The 20,169-nt window shown below is 28.6% G+C and overlaps 3 protein-coding genes across 4 annotated transcripts; 2 read left to right on the top strand and 1 right to left on the bottom strand.

The window, feature by feature from the left end:
• The first annotated feature begins 5,221 nt into the window (after positions 1-5,221).
• On the top strand, positions 5,222-7,683 carry LOC108484439 (phosphatidylcholine:diacylglycerol cholinephosphotransferase 1-like). Its single transcript, XM_017788226.2, has 3 exons — positions 5,222-5,747; positions 5,975-6,112; positions 7,260-7,683. The coding sequence occupies exons 1-3, from the start codon at positions 5,367-5,369 to the stop codon at positions 7,566-7,568; spliced, it is 828 nt and encodes a 275-aa protein (XP_017643715.1). The 5' UTR covers positions 5,222-5,366; the 3' UTR covers positions 7,569-7,683.
• A 426-nt stretch (positions 7,684-8,109) lies between these two features.
• Positions 8,110-10,486, bottom strand: LOC108485458 (protein POST-ILLUMINATION CHLOROPHYLL FLUORESCENCE INCREASE, chloroplastic). 2 transcript variants are annotated; one of them, XM_017789298.2, is made up of 8 exons: positions 10,227-10,486; positions 9,366-9,489; positions 9,176-9,260; positions 9,000-9,078; positions 8,776-8,889; positions 8,595-8,707; positions 8,413-8,523; positions 8,110-8,321 (listed from the first exon to the last, which is right to left on the bottom strand). In XM_017789298.2, exons 1-8 carry the CDS (start codon positions 10,300-10,302, stop codon positions 8,202-8,204), a joined length of 822 nt encoding a protein of 273 aa, XP_017644787.1. In that variant the 5' UTR covers positions 10,303-10,486; the 3' UTR covers positions 8,110-8,201. The 2 variants fall into 2 exon arrangements, with proteins under 2 accessions (XP_017644787.1, XP_017644786.1); XM_017789297.2 differs by having other exon boundaries at positions 9,366-9,492; positions 10,227-10,442.
• A 7,512-nt stretch (positions 10,487-17,998) lies between these two features.
• Positions 17,999-20,034, top strand: LOC108485994 (pseudo histidine-containing phosphotransfer protein 6-like). The gene is made up of 5 exons (XM_017789825.2): positions 17,999-18,226; positions 18,332-18,462; positions 18,547-18,690; positions 19,180-19,252; positions 19,674-20,034. Exons 1-5 carry the CDS (start codon positions 18,158-18,160, stop codon positions 19,725-19,727), a joined length of 471 nt encoding a protein of 156 aa, XP_017645314.1. The 5' UTR covers positions 17,999-18,157; the 3' UTR covers positions 19,728-20,034.
• Positions 20,035-20,169: the final 135 nt, after the last annotated feature.

The raw sequence follows: 20,169 nt of genomic DNA, 5'->3' as shown, positions 1-20,169 counted from the left end.
TATAAATTTTGAGAATTAGTCCTATTCTTTAAAAAGTTAAAATTTCAATATATTTCTTCAATTTAAAAGTCCAAGTTCAAGTCCAATCATCAGTGCACTTAATCTTTAACTTTTTAAGTACAAATATTAAATCTCGAATTTTATCAAAGTATAAAACTAACATCATATTTTAACCAATAGACTATAAAGTGAGTGTTACATTCGCATGTCATTTTAATTACTTTTGGTTAAAATATGTCATAAGTTTATTTACTCTTCACAAATTTAAATTTTAGTTCTTATAATTTTGTTTTCAGAATTTAATCATATTATTTTTCAAATTTCAAAATTCAAATCTAATCGATAATTTTGTTTTTTTTAGTTAAATTTGTTAGTATGACATTTTGAATTAAAAAATACTTATTTAGTAGCAATGTAACTAAAAAATTACACTATAATGAACCTACATTTAATAAAATACTCTTAACAATGTTAATAGTTGAACTTGAGCTTTAAAATCCGAAAGGTAGATGGACTAAATTTCAAGAAATAAAAGTATATAGACTATATTACAAATTTATAAGGAGTATAAGGACTTATGACATATTTTAACAGAATAATAATGTTACTTGTTTAAATCTAAACTAGAATTACCCATTCTCAACCCTTAAATAGGAAGATAAACGTGCTTCTGCCCGTTCGAACCCACGTCTTTCTACATTAACAATAATGTCAATGTCAACCAAACTAAGACTCAAACACCCAAATGACCATGTAGGATTACCGTTAGGGAGGTAACGGAGCTTAACTGCAGAGTGACTACTTCGTAACAAAACGATAACGTAAGCGACTAAAACGTAATATTTCAAACACAAGTGACTAAAACATAATCTAAGACAAACAAAAGTGACTATTTTTATAATTTACCCTTTTTATCAAATTGAAATAATAATTTTTTTTAAAAAAAAAGAGAAAAATAATATATTTATAACTCCACTAGAGCCATCATTAGGTAAGCAACAAGTGTAAATAATATATTTATTGAATTTTGTTTATTTCGAATATGAATTCCTTTAGATTAAATTCATTGTATTGAAAAGAAGTTAGAAATATAACTTCATTTAATAAATATTAGGTTGATTTAATAAAACATGATTAGTTTTTTTATATAGAATTAATTTCCAAATTAAATATTATTTATACAAAATCCGTAAATCATAGAAAAACATTAAAAAGCAGTTGGAAAAATAAAATTCCAACTCAACCATCACCATACATTTTTTGCTAATTTTTCAAGAGATTCTTCTTTATAACTCTACCTACCACCATCCCATTATTTATTGTTTTAATTTGGAAAACTGTTGTTTTCTTGAAGACTCTGGGTTTCTTGCATGCAGTTCACACATTTTCATTTTTTTTATAATAATTTATAAAAATATTATAATATAGTTTTTTTTCCTAATATAGTTAATTATGTACTACTTTGTTGGGCAAACTCAATTAATCACCTCCTTTCTTGGTGCCTTCCCAGTCATGATCTGCTCCATTTTTTTTTTAAATTTACTCATTTTTATAATATATATTTTATTGAAAAAAAAAACATGAGTAGAGGGATGGTCCAACTCCTACAACTATTTCATTTATTTATTTCAAATAACTATTAGTAAATTCTTAATTTAATTATTTCTTTGTTTAATCTCCCAAAGAAATTCAATAAGATAATATATATACATAAGGGTGAGCGTTCGATCGAATCGAATCGAATTGAATGAAAAAATTTTGAGTTAATCGAGTTGACGAATCATATTTTATCATCCTAATTTGATTTGAAATTTTCTCGAATCGAGTCAAGTGAGATGGAATTCAAATCGAATCGAATCGAATCGAATATATTTGTTCAAGTTAAATTTTAAAAAATAATTTTGGGTCTTTGTAACCACTGTCTCTCATCGTAATAAAATTTGTCTACCTTAATCAAAATTTTTATTAACTTTCATCACCTTATAATTTATTTATTAATCTTTTATATACGGGTTAGCTTCTTTGCTTGCTTAGTTGTTTCAATTATCTTTAGATTCTTGTCACTATGTATTTTAAAAAAAAATATTAAATGTAAAATGTGATTTTTAATAAAATTTATTTTAAAGATAAAATGTGAAATTGATACCAATATAAAATTTTAACATGAATATTTAATGGCATAATTAATAATTCAATTTTAATATAAATATTCAATATGACTAAACAATTCAATAATATAAATAATATAAAATGTGAAATTTAATTTAATAATATAAATAGTAGATATAAATAAAATTATTACTATTTATGTTTAGTAATTTTTTGGATAATTTTGATTTTTATTTGAGAGTAAAGGGTGAGAAGTAAAAATTTAGGGGGAAAATAAAAAGTTTTGAGGGATAAAAGTTTGAGGAAAAGTAAATTGGGGGAATAAAATTTTGGAGGGAAAATATTAAAAAAAAATTGGGGGAGATGGATTTGGGGTAGATGGGAGGTGGGATTGGAAGGATGCAACAGTTTTAGGGGGAAAGTGTGAGGGAGTAAAAATTATGGGGGAAAATAAAAAGTTTTGAGGGTTTTTGGGAGTAAAATTTTGATAAAAAGTAAATGGGAGAGTAAAATTTTGATGGGAAATGGATTTTGGGTAGATTGGAGGTTGGGATGAAAGAGGAGTAAAAGTTTTGGGGGGAAAGTGGGAAGGAGTAAAAGTTTTGAGGGAAAAGTAAAAAGGTTTGGGAGTATGGAGTAAAAATGTAAAATATTATAGTTTGATATTCGAATTATTAGAGTTATTCGAATTCGAAAACTCAATTCGATTCGAACTCGAAATTCGAAAAAAATTCAAGTTGCCTCGAATAACTCTATTAACTCAAATAACTCGATTCGTTTAACTCGAAATTCGAAATTTTTTTGATTTTTTCAAGTCAAATCGAGTTTTGCTCACCCCTATAATATACATCTTAATAAGGGATTTTTTTAATAAATTGTATTTAAATTATTAATTTCATTTATTTTATTAAAAAGATTGTATAATATCAAATAAAAAACAAAAGTCACGGGTTACATTTTTATTGGTTGATATCGTTGAGAAGATATCATTTACTACGAACTATGAAATTATATACTTTTTCTAATCTTGAATGTAATGGAGAGATTTAGTTAGTTAAATTAATTTCTTTATTATTAAATGATTAATTTAGTCTTTATATTATTAAAAATTAAATAAATTAAAATTAAAATAGAATTAACATTTATTGTTTAAAAAATATAATTTTATACTTTTAAAGTTTTGATGGTTCTATATTTGAATCATTGATTCCTTCTTCCTTTGTTACACTATCTTTAATAATTATTTGTCACAAGGGCATTTATGTAATTTCAAGGAGCATAGATAGAGGGTAAGCAGGACTTGTCTCCTTTGATTAAATGGAGTAATAATAATTTTAGTCCCTCAATTACAATTTATCCAATTTAAACCCTTTTAAGCAAAATTTTTCATTTTTATTCCCCAAAATTTTAGAATTTTATTTTGACCGTTCAATATTGAATTTCTAATTTCGTCTCTAATAATTATATATATATTTGACAAGTTTTTAGCAACGAATTTTCAACACCAAACAACTCTCTCTTTTTCAAAGAAAAATAACACTCCTTTTAAAAATTGTTCATTGAATATTAATGTAAATAAATATTTTTATAAATAAATTATTATATTTAAAAATAATTTTCGAATGGAAAGGACTTTATCCAATGAAACAGTTGACGAATCTAATTGGACACCTGAGAATATACTCATGGAGATCCATTTACAAAGTGATTTTCAATCATCACATTAATATTTGATTTAGTTACATTTATTGGTGCAATATATTTTCTATTCTACCAAATTCTCATCCAAATTTACCTAACTTTATCCTTCCTTAAATTTATTAAAATGAAAATTGCCCATCATACGTCCTCTCGAATTCACATTTTTCTGAATTAATAACAATATTAATGTCAATAAAATTAAAATTCAATTAATAATAAAATACTTAAATTTCAAAAGAATAATTTAATATAATTATATTATAACTCAAGAATTTAATTTAAACTATTTTAATATTATATAATATAATAATTTAAAATTAATAACATATGCTTAATATTTTTAGATATATATATACATTTAACATATTTATCTTCTTGGTCCTCAACTTATTGGGTTGAAAAAGTGAATCAAACAACTGAATGTGACTTCCATTAATCCTACACTCAATCAAACATATCATTAACCAAGAATAACCCCACCAAAAGAAATAAATGTTATAATTAAGACTCATCACACCCACTTTTTCTGCTATTTTTTCTTTATAAAATATGATAAAAGAACAATTATTTTTGGAGTTTTTTTCCCTTTCAGATAAATTTAATCATTATTTTATATTTTTTGTCATTAATTTTTACAAATAATTAAATTGTTTTTTTATCTATCAAAATGGGATAAGTGAAAAATTATTTACGAAAATAGATATTTACTATAGTTTCCCGTCAACGGCACCACCCAATTTTCCTCCCAATCATTAAGCCATAATTTGTTCAAAAAAATAATATTTTGATGCCATCAGCATATCAGACGGTATTGACAATTTTAAAACTGAAAAAAAAAGTTGAAAATGAAATAAAACATGAGAGCCCGTCAACATAACTAAAATCATAATTAAAATGTTTTAGATTTTTAAACATAAAAACTGTATGGCAATCAACGATACTATATGTTTTTAAATTTTTATGAATTTATATTTTTTATTTTTGAATATTTTTATATTTTAACTTACTTGTTGACGTGTCATATAAAATAAATAATGTCATACCAATATCAAATACATTTGGATTATTACCGTATGCGTTATCACACCAACATCTTTAAAAATTAATTTTTATTTCATTTTTATTAAAAATAACTTATTTTTAAAAAATTAATAATCAAAATCACCTTAAAAATATGATAATTTAACAAAAAATATAAATATCAAGGACTAAACTTATTATTATACCTTTTATTAAAAATTTTCAAATTATTTAATATATAAGAAAAAGACGATATTCCGAAACATATGATAAAAATATTAAACTAATTTGGAATCTCATGCATAATTTTTCTAAATTTTCATTATTTGTTTTTAAAATAATTTCATAAAAAATTAATAAATATTTTTAACAGAAAAAAAAGACTTTTATGTTTTTAGGATTGCTTTTCTCATCGACAATTCTTAGGAAACCCCGCCATTATAATTTCCCCTTTTTTTTTTCTTTCACAAATTATTCACAAAAAACACTGTCACTTTCTTTTGCATCTCTCTTCTCGTTGAGCACCACTGGCAACCATGAAGACCGCCGAGGCAACCGCCGCCACGACGACCGTTCTCAGCCCCGGTTACAAACGTTCCCCCAAATCCAACGGCAAGGTCAACGGCACAGCTGCTAAGAAAACCGGCGTTAATCATGGCAATGGTGGTGACATTTCTAACGGGAAAGCATCGTTCATGAAGTGGACACTCGACGACGTCGTTTACGTCGCTAAATACCACCGCTTACCCTGTTTTTTCGCGGCGTGGTTCTTGTTTTTCATATACGTGGAGTACACGCTCCGGATGGTACCGGATTCATCCCCGCCGTTTGATCTGGGGTTCGTCGTCACACGATCTTTCCACCGCGCCTTGGCTTCATGGCCGGAACTTAATTCCCTTTTAGCTGCTCTTAACACGGTATTTTAATTAAATATGTTCAACTTTTCCCCCCTTTACTTTGATCTGATCTAACTATCCTAAAGAACAAGCCAATGTGGTTTTGTTTATTTCTTGCTTGCATGTTTAAAACTTATAAACCCCATTGTTTTTTTTTCAAACATTTTCAAATTAGGTAAATGAAATCCCTTAATTTGTGCTTAGATTAATGGTCTGATGAACTTTGATTATATTTATATTTTTTGAAGGTATTTGTTGCGATGCAATCAGTCTATATAATAGGGACATGGGTCGTTGAAGGTCGACCAAGGGCGACAATTTCTGCTCTGTTCATGTTTACGTGTCGTGGGATTCTTGGTTACTCAACGCAGCTGCCATTACCTCAGGTTTAATTCTTTAATCTAATTTCTATGACACGCCGCCCGCCGCCGGGTACTCTCATTTTTGCTGCGCCGTGTAACGCAGCTTTGTCATTTATTATTTATCTATTTTGGCAACTTACCGCCGTTTCAATGAGTTTTGCCACCACCCACGGTGCTCCCTAGTATGGATCAAACGATTAAAATGGCAACCCGGTTGCTTTCCCTTAGATTTGAACTAGGGATTACAAAAGGGTGATTATAAGTTTTTAGTCCCTGAACTTAATAATTAGGTTCACTTTGGTACATAATTTTTTTTTTCCAGTTTAATACTTTAACTCGACAATTAAGTCTATTTTAATAATTAAACTTGGGAGTGGAAAAATTTGATAATATAACGCTATGAGATTATGCCAAGTTATACTTAAAGCATTTTTAAGGGATGATGTGACAATTTCAAAGCGATACTTTATCAAGTTTTGGAGTAAGTTCAGAGATTTGGAGTTAGCAAAAATGAAAATATTAAGGTATCAAAATGAACAGAATTATCAAGTTGGGGACTAAAAGTTATATTTACCTATTAAAAAAAATATCAAGCCATTGGATTCGACCTAAATGAGCAGACTTTTAATTTTTTAATTAAAATTTTAGATTTAGAGTTTGGGTCAAACTCCAATGGTCAATTTACCCAAATATCAATCTTTTAAATTATACAATTTTTATGATTTTCTAATATTTAACTATTATTTTAATTAAGCAATTTTTTTATAAGATTTTATAATATGTATTTTATTTAATCGTGTAAAGACTATGGGTGAGTTTGGACGAGTGATGTTTTATTTGCGGTTAGTATAAAAATAAGGGTTTCAATGAGATTAAATATTATAGCAATAATATAGGTGAGATAAAAAATAAGCTAACCGTATCAATCCCTCCGAAAAAATTTTATATAAATTTTTGGGTCGGAATCAGCTGGAATCATGGAGTTTTCCTTTTTTTTGAGGTCAGTTCGGATGTTAGAAGATTTAAATTAAAATCTGTTAAATTAAAATCTGACTTACCCGATCGGTCTGCGAATCGTTTCCTGTTCCCCTCTATTTTTTGTGATTTGAAATGTTATGATATCAAAACATTGATATACATATATATGATTGTAAGAGTTCATCAATGGCAGGAATTTGTGGGGTCAGGAATGGATTTTCCGGTAGGGAATGTATCTTTTTTCCTCTTCTACTCCGGCCATGTTGCCGGATCGGTGATTGCTTCGTTAGACATGAGGCGAATGCAGAGATGGGAATTAGCATGGTTGTTTGACATACTCAATGTACTTCAAGCCGTGAGATTGCTCGGTACGAGGGGTCATTACACGATCGATCTGGCGGTTGGCGTCGGTGCCGGGATTTTATTCGATTCGCTCGCGGGCAAGTATATAGAGAGCAGGAGAAAATCTGCAGTTGCTTCAGGTACCATGAAGTTAGGCTAAAAAGCTAGAAATGGCAGAATGGGGCAGTGTAATGTAATCAATAGTCACTAATAGTAGCCAAATGAACTTGTTTTTAAATGTTCAATTTCAGCCAAGTTTTTCAGTTCATCAATAATTGAATCGGCTAAGTCTTTAGTTTATCGGTTTAATTGATCTAATTAATTTAAATGATTCGTTAAATAAATCATTAAAGACTAACAAAAATAAAAATAAATAAAAATCAGTTTAATCAATTTTTAGTCTAATTGAACTAGTTCGCACTGGGCTTTGGACGGGTTTCTTGTTGGTTTATTGTCCAATTGATTCGATTGGTCAATCTGATTCAGTTCAGATAACCATGTTTTCATCACATTTTTTGTTAAAAAATGATCGAATAAATTATGGCAAATCAAATTCAATTGAATAATGGGAAAACCTCAAATGATTTTGGCCCCGAAAAGGGCTTTTGAATGATTTAATTATAAGAGGGACTAAAGGAAAATTTTCCCATTTTCAATATATCTTCATGCTTAATGCTACATTCTATACAACAATGGTCACATTTTAATCTTTAAGAAAACTATACTGAATAATTAAAATATCTATACTGAATAATTAAAATATTACATTGTATGAAATGCAGGTGTATGACCACTACTCTTCAACATCAGAATCAAGAGGGCAAGATCCATCATCTACATTAGCCAAAGGGTTATATAAGTGTGAAGTAGGATCCATACATCCAGGAACCCAATCAAGACTGCATCGATCACCCTGTAAAACGATGTTTTATTCATGGAATTCATGCATAAATCGAACATTAAAAAGAACCATAAAAATAAAACATGTATTTTTTATAACTTACTCCTTCTTTAGACAAGTTGCCAATCATAGCACATCTATCCACAACAATACTCGTGTCTGGAAATATTGCTCTGTCACATGCACCTTCTTTACTCAGCTCCTCTGCCAAACCCTGCAACAACAATACGTGTGAGTATGAAATGTATAACGAGAGCTCGGAACATCGTATCCTTGTACTCGTACCTGGTTAAAGAATTCAATCGGTCTGTTTTGCCATGCTTTTGGAACTTGGAATTGGAGTCTGTAAGGACCATCCCAATCAACTCCATTTGTGAATGAGAAGATCAAGTTCACAGCTGCCAAAGAAAGGATCGAGTTAAATTTCCTGATAAAAGGAAATCGAATTCGTAAAATAGACACAAACCATGCTTAGGGATGCATATCTGGATGGTGTATATCGGATTATCAACTTTGCCTCGAGCTTTCTTTAGCATTTGTCTAGGTTCACCACCACACATGATAGGTTGATTGAAACCTCCTGCAGAGTTACATTTCATCGGATTCTAGTCATTTTGAGCTTGGGAATGGAAACCAAATTGTGGGAATCAACAATTATCTGTTTGGGGGGTAAAGGGTATGAGAAATTACCATTAAAAGCAATCCCGAACTCTTCGTTCGGAGCGAGTTTGCTTGCTTCTGGATTGTAGAAAAGCTTCAACTTTTCTCCCTGTCATAAAAAAAAAAGGCAATCTCTATAGCAAAAAAAAAACAGACTAAAAGAGTAGCTTAAGCAGCATATAAAAAACTAGCAATGGTGAACTTACAGAGGTAGGAGGAAGACCGTTCATGGTTTTCCAATATACCGGAGCCTTCCCTAGTTCGAACATTGCCCACGAAGGGAGCGGATACCTGTCGATTGGTTTACAATGAGAGGTACATATAACTTTGGCATGCAAATTCCTCTATATTTCCCACTTAAGGCTTAACCAAAAAGAAGGGAGCTTGAGTTCATACTCTTTAATTTCTTGCATAGGACTTGCTGTAACAGTAGCAGTAGCACTCACTTTCCCATTAATATTGGCTGATCTTTTCTTCTTTGGAGATTTATTTCGCAATGAAGCACCCATAAAGCTACTAGCTGCTATTGAAAAAAAATACAAAACTCTTAGCTATTTTGCATGGTATTTGGATTTTATGGCTCAAATGGTATAATTTCAAATTAGTTATGCAAGGGAACTATGTTTAGTCAGACTCGGGTGCATATCCGACATGGGTATAATCAGTTTTTCAAAAATTTTCCATGTATTTAAAGGATTTTTGGAGGTCATATCCTCGTTTCTGTGTGTTGGACACAAGTACTTTATGAAAAATGAAGAGTCCGAGCAACGATTACCTATTTGCCACTTTATGCATAAAAGTCATGTTTAATACAACATGGGAAAACCATGATACAACATTAAATAACTTTTAAATTGAAGATAAAATGATTGGATGATTCCATTTTTCTTCAATATATTTCCCAATATAAATCAAGAAAGATGGTTTGATAGTTTATTAAGGGTCAAATTGAGATCAACAAAGAGCTGCAGTGATGAACCCTGAAATAATTGATCTTTCTTACATGAAAATTAGCTTCTGTTTAATCAAAAGGAACAACAAAGCTGTTAAAATGCCATTGGCTAGGCCTAGCTATGGAAGTCAAACAACACTAAAAGATCAATTAAGCAAGTTTCCACACAATAATTTCTCAAAGAATAAAAAACAACACAAAATACCACCACAACAGTATGAAAATCAAGGAAACATACAAGGAAAAAACAATAGATTGATTGAATAAGTAACAAATGGAAAGGATTGAACTTTGCCCTATTGTACCTCTCATTCGGTTAGTAGCTGAAAAGGGTTGAAAGGGTTGAGCTGGAGACCTAAAGATTGAAGCATTTGCAGCCATTTTTCTCTCACTGTTTCTCTGCAATTGTTTTTAACTTCTTAGACACCTAATAGTCTCTTTTTTTTCTGAATAGTGAAAAAAGGGGAGAACTTTGGGTTTTTAGATAAGGAGAATGAAGTGAAGAAATATATGAAGAGGGGAAAAAAGAAAAAAAGAAAATCTGAAAAATAATATCTAATCCATGAAAATGACAAAATCAGATTATTTTAGAAAATTAAAGGGCTAAAACAAAAGGGTAACACAAAAATATCTTTGATTTTATTTGATTTCATATCTCAAATCTCTTGTTATCTAACACAACATCACCTTATCACCTCATCTCTCTCTTTGTCCTTTTCTCCTTGCTATTTTTTCTTTCTATAATCCACACCTTTTTCATTTTTTTTCCCACAGTAAAACCCAGTTTTTCTTTAGAACCCCATTATCATTTTAATCACACCATCGTTGTCAAAGTTCAAAATTTTTATGATTTTCACCTTTTCAAACTGCAAAAATAATAAAAACTTGATCATGCTCTTGCAAAGTTCTGAACTTTGGCATGCAAGTTTTATTAAATCAATTGGAAGGTGTTGGCTTTTGGCCTAATGGGGGTGTCAATTAGAACGAAAGAACATTGTGATGAAAGCTTGGGAGGCTGCAATATTTGGCAATGGTATTTCAAAACATGGTGCCAATGCATTGGCAACCAAGCTCCAATGGTTGATCCTAAATACCATTGGAGTCAATCTTTTGTGTATGGTTCCTAGTCTTGTTGATTGGGCTGCCCAGCTTCTCTCTTCGAGTCTGTGTTCTTGTAAGCCTTTGTTTTTAGTAATGGAATTTTGCTTATGCCCCCGACTCCACAATTCAATCAAATCGAGGTCTTCGGCCGGGGAGTTTCCGGTTTGGATGTGAGGTTTATGTATATTATATATAGTTGATTAAGTTGTAGAATTTAAAATATGAGTTTATTGTTTTTATTTAATATTTAATAATTTTATTTATATATTTTTACTATGATTATATATTTCTTTGATTGAATTTCTAAAGGTAACAACTTAAAGTATTTTTAATATTTATATTATAACATATTTAAATTTTATATGATATAAATTAAGATTTATATGTCAAAAAATCTTTAAGAAAATGTAAAATAACTAATTAGGCTCTTGTATTAAATTCGCATATAATTTAGTCCCTGTTATTAATTAAAATAATCAATTAAGCCCATTTGTTAATGGTTTCCATCATTGACCACATTGACTGTTAAAATAAATTGATGGATCAATCAAATGGTGACATATGACATCTTCGGTTTAATCTAATATTTTTCTCATAAAATAATTAAAAAGTCATAAAAATTTGTAAAAAATTAGAAAAAATTATAAAAATAAAAAATATTAAATATTAGAAATATTAAAATTGATATTAACTTATTAAAATTATAAAATATAAAAATTATAAATATTATAATAAATCTAATAAATTATAAAAAAATTATGAAACTAATAAAATTTATTTAAAATATTTAAAAGTAACAAAATGTATTAGAGTTCTTAAAATAATACAAATTGTAAAAGAATATTAAAATTGATATAAACTTATAAAATTATTTAAAAATCATACAAACTTGAACTGGACTAGTTAGCATGAAATCAACGAGGGTACCGTTCAGGAAAGGCCATTAGACCGATTGACTTGGGAATCAGGTGGTTGAACGAATTTTTTATTTTTTAATATATTTATCAAATCAAAATTTCATTATCCAACTATTAGCATATGTTAGAATCAAATATTATGACTAAGATTTTCATAACTGGACTGATGGTTGAACTGATCTGGCCATGAGTTTGCCAGTTCGATTAATTCATCCAGTTTAATTAAATAAACATTAAAAATTTAAAAAAAAGTAAAAAACAAATAAAAATTGGTTCAACCGTTCGGTTCCTAAATCAATCGGTCTAATGGCTTTTTCAGATCGATACCTTTGTTGATTTTGATCTAATCGGTGAAGCTGATTGATCCAGTCCAGTTCAGTTCAAGTTTTTATGATTTTTTTTTATAATTTTTATAAATTTATATCAATTTTAATATCTCTAATAAATTTTTGATGACTTTTATACAATTTTAATAAGTTTTAATACCATTTTAAATATGTTTTTTCATCTAGATTTCAGTAAAAATTTAGAGGTTTATTCTTAACTCATGAAAGATCAATAACTCGAAGACATGGCTTTATGCATAAAAGAATTAGAGAGTTCATTGTGAGGAATATTACTAAGTAAGTTTTGTTATGCAATCAAATTGTTGCAACAATTTCAACTAAGCTTTTATTGAGAAAAGATTTAGTGGGAGATTTTTTTCATCCATACGAGAGTGAGATTACATCATCAAATTTAAATAAGCTATTGTTTTAAAGAAATTAGAGTAAAACCCCACAAACATAAGATCAAATCCGAATTGTGCAACCGGATAAATGTGTTAATTGCGTGTTTTTCAAGTTTTAAGGTAATAACCTAACCAAATAGGCATCTATTTGAACAATTATGTCAGAATAAATGCACGTGTCTAAGTGCTATTTGTTTCTATAATAGACATACTTGTTTGAATGATATGCGTATCTATATTTGAGATGTTCAAGAGTCAATTTCATTTGAAAATTAAAAGAGTTTAGATAAAAATATTAAGCATAAAAAATTAAGTCTATTTAAAATATGGATCCGACTTGAACTCCAATCTTCGAGCCTTGGGGTAGCTTGACCCATTGTAATATTTAAGTTTAATATATTATGTAATTTATGTGACAATTATCGATAACTAACTATAATAATATAAATATTAAAAAATTTAAAATTTTTATTTCGAATCAGATCAAATTCAAACACACCTGAATACCAAATCAAGTACCTATTTAAACACTAAAATCAAATTAAGTAATAAACATTATAATAAACCATATACATAAATAATATGATGTATATAGAGAGCAATGAGTGGTCTCAATTATTAAAAGTGGAAGTTATGGCTGGTATGACCTCATGGGTTTTGAAACCAATTAAAAACTTAAGCAATGGAATAATAAAAAGACATGATTTCAACTTTATAGACTCACTCTCCCCAACATTTGGAATTTCTAAGCAAATAAAGACACAAAGTATATTCATTACATTTTATATTATTAGTTCACAACAAGCAAAAAAAAAAAAAATTGGTTTCTTTTTCATCCAATAATGACTGAAATAACTATTTATAATAATATTTTTATATTTAATTAACTTAATTAATATTTTAATTTAATTACAAAGTTAGTAAAATTCAACTTGTTATTTTATCTAGGTAAACCATTATATTTTTTTCGCATTTAATGTGTAAATGAAATTTCCGATTTCATTATATATTTATTTAATTGAATTGATATTATAAATCAGTTTAATGATAAATTGATTAAGAAAATTATTTTATATTTGATTTTAATGAAATAATGAATATCAAAATAATGATGTTTTACTTTTTTTTCGCCATTTTATATAAAATACTTAATTACGAAAAACATAATATACCTAACCCTAAATAAAACTTATTCATGAGTGGGTTATCACTTTAGTTATGATTCAATTTTGAATATTTTTCATAAATATAATTTTGATATTAACTTTTCTTTCATTTATGTAGTAGATGTCGCAAAATATAATATATATAAATATATTTATTTTTTAATTGAGTTTTAACTCGATTCAGTATAGATATTATTATCAATGTAAGAGGACATGAATTTGAGTGTACTAAAACGCGTTATAAGTGTTCTAAATATTGTGTCAAAACGAACAAACAGACCAAAACCTATAAAAAAAGTAATTTAAAGATGGTTTTAGTAGTTTAGGCTACGTTAAATGACTTTGGTATAAACGCCTTCAAAAAGTGCTTCCTTTAAACAAAAGTTTTTGGGGGTTCATTATTCAGTAATCTATAGACCAAAGCATGCTACCTTTCCTTTATTTAGTCTTACTAGAGACGACACAATTGCCAATTTTACGCATGCAAACGCTGCTTAATTAACATTTTAAATACTACATTAAAAGCTAAAAACATGTTTTGTTTCTCGAGTTCACTAACAGTATTCCTTTTTCTAAAAAAACTTTTCATGTTGATGTGATTATTTTTATTACATTGAAATTCATGTCAATTATTACATTTAACACAAACAAACATATTATTATCATTTTAGCAAACCCTTTTTAATAAATATATATTTTTTCAAATGATTAAGTGTTGATGTTGTTGCTAAAAATGTAGGAGAATGTGAGTTCGAGTGTGCTGAAGCGCATTATATATCATTTTATTTATGGGTTGGGAGGGGCCATAATGAGATTGTTCAAGAAACACCATTTACATTAATATATATACGTATATAGACAAAGAGAATTCGCTTTTTTATTCACTACAGATAAGATTCAAAAGATTATAATAAAAATTAATATAATTATATTATACACATATTTATACCCTTTTAAGTTTAGATAATGTAGATTCTATATAGCTAATATTAAAAAGTATATGCATAATTAGTATATTGAAAAAAAAATAAGAGTTAATTATGAGAGAAAACAGCAAGCATTTGCTTACGTCAAAAGAAAGCATGGTTTTGAAGTGAGCATGCAATGAATGAATGTCTGAGTGTAAGCAAAAGAACATGCATATGCTTTGTTCCTCCAATCAAAACTATGAATAAAATAATGGTTAAACCCATATCATATACCTGACTTTGAGACTGCTATCATTAATTCCTCGACAACATTTTTAATAATATTTTCAATAAACTACTCACTTCATCTTCTCCCAATGTCAATGTGTTTCTTTCTTTGTTCTTTTCACCCCCACAGTTTCTCTATTTTACAAGACAATGTCACCTTTTTCTTTATTTGAATTTTTAATTAGTCAATAATACAAACAAAAAAAAAAAAAAGGAAAAGTAAAATGGAGTATTAGTCTTTGATTAGTCAAGCAACTCCTTTTGAGCTATCTATGCTAAAGATAATCCAAGTTTTCAGATTTCAGGGGTTTTATATATTATATGCTTTTTTAAAAAATGTGATTAGGGTGTTTAGTATTTTCCTTTCTCACATTTAAAAGATTAGAAGTTGAGCTATCCATTCAGATTGAGACTCCGTCTATACGAGTCGAGATTTGAATAAAATTTTTTTGAATTTAGGTGAATTTAGTTTATGACGGAACTTGAATTGTTGATTGGGTTTAGAATCGATTTATTTTAAACAAAGCGATTATTTTTGAAAAGTAGATGTGAGATGGGATGGGATGATTTTTTTTTTCTTGTAGAGGGAGTATAGAGTTATTATAATAATTGCTTAACCTACTTTGTCCTATCTCATTATATGAAATTATTGGTAAAATTATAATTACGTGTTATAGAAAAATCCATATATTTTGTATTTAAAGAATTGTGTTTAAATATTTACTTGAAAAAGTTAAAAATATTAGAAATAATTAATAAAAATAAACTAAAATGAAGCGTGGCATAGTAAAGATGGATGCATCTAACGTCCATAGAGATGATCGTATTTTCAAGATTATACATGGATAGAGAAATAGAAGGGATAGAGAAATAGAAGGGTGAAAAGTAGAGTATACCAACTATAGAATAGTAGTGAATTTAACCATATCTGTATCTATCCCGCTTTATTACCATCCCTAATCTAAATAGTGATGAAACTAAAATAAAATGATAAAAAAGAGTCATCTAGTTATTCAGTAAATATAAAAAGTTCAACTTTAACCGAAAATTAAAGGTGAAGTTAATGTAATAAAATTTGATTAAATTGATGGTCCCATATAAAGGGAAAGAATCACACCTATATTTTAGTGCTTGCATTATTGAGTTATAAACCCACACCAAATTGGTTCCAAATATTTACTCATTACCATCCACTCTCTTCAAAAAGTCTAATCATCATCATCTACCACACCATATTGATATACATAAAAAAAATAGAAAAATCAAAGCACTACCCATTTCGCCACGTGTCCTCCCATTCAATCTGTCACAGTTTACCCCTTGTTTAGCGGGCGCTTCCTGTTGTATTTTTAACCTTCTCTCCCATACTCCAATGCAGATTGTAAATTATTATCCGACTGTAAACCTCAAACCATTTTCTCGAGAAAAGGGAGAGATAAAAAGAAATGTCAAAAGTGAAGCAGCAGAAACCACTGTGTGTGTGGGTGTGTGTTTGTTTTGGCAGCATGTGTGAAAAAAGTAAATAAATTTATGTGGGTGTAGGTGAAAAAAGTTAGGGTTCATGTTTGGTTATTTTGTTTAATTTATTTCTGTAGTATGTGTTAAAAGGTGGCGAAGTAAATGCAGGCAATTGTCGGCCAAGCCCTGGGCGTGGGCGAGGGCGTCAGAGATGGGAACGCCGCATTTGCCATAGCATGGCGACACAAGCAACAGTGCACGTGAACGTTGCCAGTAGCTCACACCTTTTATTTTTTTCTTTGCCTTAACATTCCTCCTCCATGTCGGTAATTATATTTCACCTTCTATTATTTTTAAAACTGAATCAAATATTTGTATTAAAAGTTAGATTATATTTTAGTTTTTTGTTAAAAATAAATAAAATATTTTTTATACGTTATGTCAAAGAGTAAATTAAATAATTAAATAATAATATATAGTATGTCACGTGTATTTTATGTTGACGTATTTAGGTCAGTTTTTAACATGTGCTAAAGTACATTAGCCTCTGATTTATGGGTTGGAGAGGGATTGAGTAGTTCTAATCATAAACAACATGACCGGTGAAATTATTAAGAAAATATATTTTAATCAATACTTTTGGTGGATGGATAACATTTCTTGTTATTTACATTTTCACATAAGTAACACATATAGGAGGGTATCGATGACTAAATATTTTTATGGGTTAATTGCACTATACGTCTTTAAATTATCATTCAGATTTTAAATTAGTTCTTAAAGTTCAAAATGTTTAAATTAAATTATAAAAGTATTGATATTGCATCAATTATGTACTTTCATCAATTTATCCGTCAATATAGGCAATAAATGCCAATTTGAATATGACTTGAAGTATTTTCAAAATATGTGGATTAAATTATAAATATGAATGTACTTATCACATGAACAAATACCTAACGTGTTAAACACATATTCACACATATAGTTTCAATAAAATTTAAGAGTATTTTTTTTAATATGTTAGATTCAAACTATTAATGTAGTAGGTTCACACCAAGATTTTTAAAATCGACTAGTGATCAAATTAGTCAGACCATCAGTACCAGTTCTCGGTTCGACTAATCAATACAATTTTAACTAAAAATTATTAAAATATTTAGAAAAAATATTTAAAAATAGAGAAAATTAGTTTAGCCATCGGTTTAACCAATTTCAAGTGGTTTGCTCAAAAATCAATTAAAAATCAGTTTAACTATTTGCCTGGATTGATATCCTAGTCAGTTCTAACAATTATGATTCAAATTTATTTATAAGAAACTATAAAATTGCCTAAATTATATAATACCCATAATTATAATAATTTGAAATTTAGACCAATTTAACCCTTTTTAGGAATATTATTCTTTTACTAATATTTTATAGTTTTGGGAGTTGAAGCTTGGGTCCAGCCAAGCTAGCTAATCTCCCACACTATAAATAGCTGTTGAACTTAAGGCTTTCAAGTGCGAAGAAATTTCCACTGGAAAAAAAAAAAAAAAAAAAACCCAAACCCCTGAAAAGAGTGAAACCAACCAACAAAAAGAGACTTAGAGAGAGAAAAAAACAAATCCATTTTCGTTTTTGGGTCAACTTATACCACTAGCCAAAACGGGTCTGCCATTGTGGATGTTGGGGTTGGCTGCCGATCGGTTGCGAGCCGACATGAATCGTTTGCTCTCCTTCCTCTTCCACCAGGTGTGTTCTTAGACATAGTTGATTGCTGGTTTGGTTTAGTTTTTAGTATTACAAAGCTCATGATAATGGTGTTTCTTTTTTTTTTTTTTTTTTTATGTTCATTAGGGGATATTAGACGAGCAATTCTTGCAACTTCAACAGCTTCAAGACGAAACTTCCCCAAACTTCGTATCTGAAGTTGTCAACATTTACTTCCATGAATCCGAGAAGCTATTACGGAACCTCAGATCATTACTGTAATGATTTATTCTCTTTTGTTCATTGTTTTACTTTTTCCTTGTTGAGTCTATTTATGAATTTGGTAATGTATATGGTAACAGGATGGATAGAGAGTTCTCGGATTACAACAAAATGGGAATCCATTTGAATCAGTTCATGGGAAGTAGTTCCAGTATTGGTGCTAAAAGGATAAGAAATGTTTGCCTTGCCTTTCGAGCCGCTTCTGACCAGAACAACCGTGCTGGGTATATACATGCTGCTTTCGCCCCTCCCTTCTTTTCTGCCTCTACTTTTGTGCTTCAAGGCCCCCACCTTCTTGGTTTTTTAAATGCAACATTAGATAAAACTAGCATAGATAAAAATCAAAGAGTAAAATAATTTTAAAAAATCAATATTTTCTATCATTAAAATTGGTCTGATTAATAAATTAATCATATAGTTACACGTGACATGTCATGTGTATCTTATTTTAAGTACAAAGATCAATCTTTAACAATAGATATGTATAGAGTTTTTAGTAGAATGTTTAATTTACTCTTTGATCTAATATGCATCTACTAAAGTACTATTTTTTAGTAAAACTTTTAATATAAAGATCTTGTTGATACTTTTACCTATATATATTATATAACTCACAACATAGATTATATTTCCTTCTAAATCGAAATAATAAAAATTTGATATCTTTTAACGATTGTTGAATTAAGTGATAAAAAGTTTGGGTATGGATGCAGGTGCTTGAGTGCATTAGAGGTGCTAGAACATGAGTACTGTTTCCTCAAGAACAAACTGCATGAACTTTTCCAGGTACTATTTTCACTGAGTTTTGTTCTTTTGCATTTCATTTCATATATTAATATATGTCATTAATCCCTGTAATTTTACAGGATTCAAGATTTAATCCTATACTTTTAAAATTAAAAATAAAACCCTCTTTTTTTTAATCTAAAATTCGTAATCCAATCATAACCATTATTTATTTATTTATTTTCATCCGAGAACTGCCTAATTAATATCCTAAGATGATAAATTTTGATAAAAAACTTAATGATTGAACTGGGAATTTTAACTTAGAAAAGTATAAGGATTAAATCTTAAAGTTTATTAAAGTATAGGGGCTAATTACATATTTTAACCCAATTTTTATATACTGAAGGAAAAATGCAATTTTTAATTATCAGTATTAATTAATTTACATACCATTTTTTTTTCTATTATGATGATTCAGATACAACAGCAAAGAGTACTAGCAGCAGGAGTAAGATACCCGATGCAGCACTAAAACCCAAAAACAATTTTAATGCCATGATCCTTGAATTCAATTTTTAGCTAAAATCCAAGCAAACCCCAAAGCAGGATTTTGTACTATTTTGAGGGGTTTATTTGCAATTGCCACTTGCAATTTGTGGATGTAATATAAAGTCATTCATTTTTTTTTCTTTCTATTTTTGCTTCATTTGTAACTTTTGAATGCAAATGAAATGTAGTGGAAACAGTTAGCATGCAATGTTTTCTGACTCAAATTGGATCGATTATTTGAATATTGCTTCAATAAATAATAAAAAATTAATTGAATGGAGTTAAAAAAATTAATGTTATTAATAATTTTTATTTTTTTAATTTTTTAAAAACTTATATGAAGAAAATCTGCCAGCTTTAATGGCTTTTCTGTCCACTGTTAAAGTGCAATGAATTGTCAAAAACTGACTGTTGATTGAACTCTG

Source organism: Gossypium arboreum, chromosome 6 (genome assembly GCF_025698485.1).
Source record: "Gossypium arboreum isolate Shixiya-1 chromosome 6, ASM2569848v2, whole genome shotgun sequence".
In the NCBI taxonomy this organism is placed as follows: domain Eukaryota; kingdom Viridiplantae; phylum Streptophyta; class Magnoliopsida; order Malvales; family Malvaceae; genus Gossypium; species Gossypium arboreum.
This window is presented reverse-complemented; position numbering and strand designations above follow the sequence as displayed.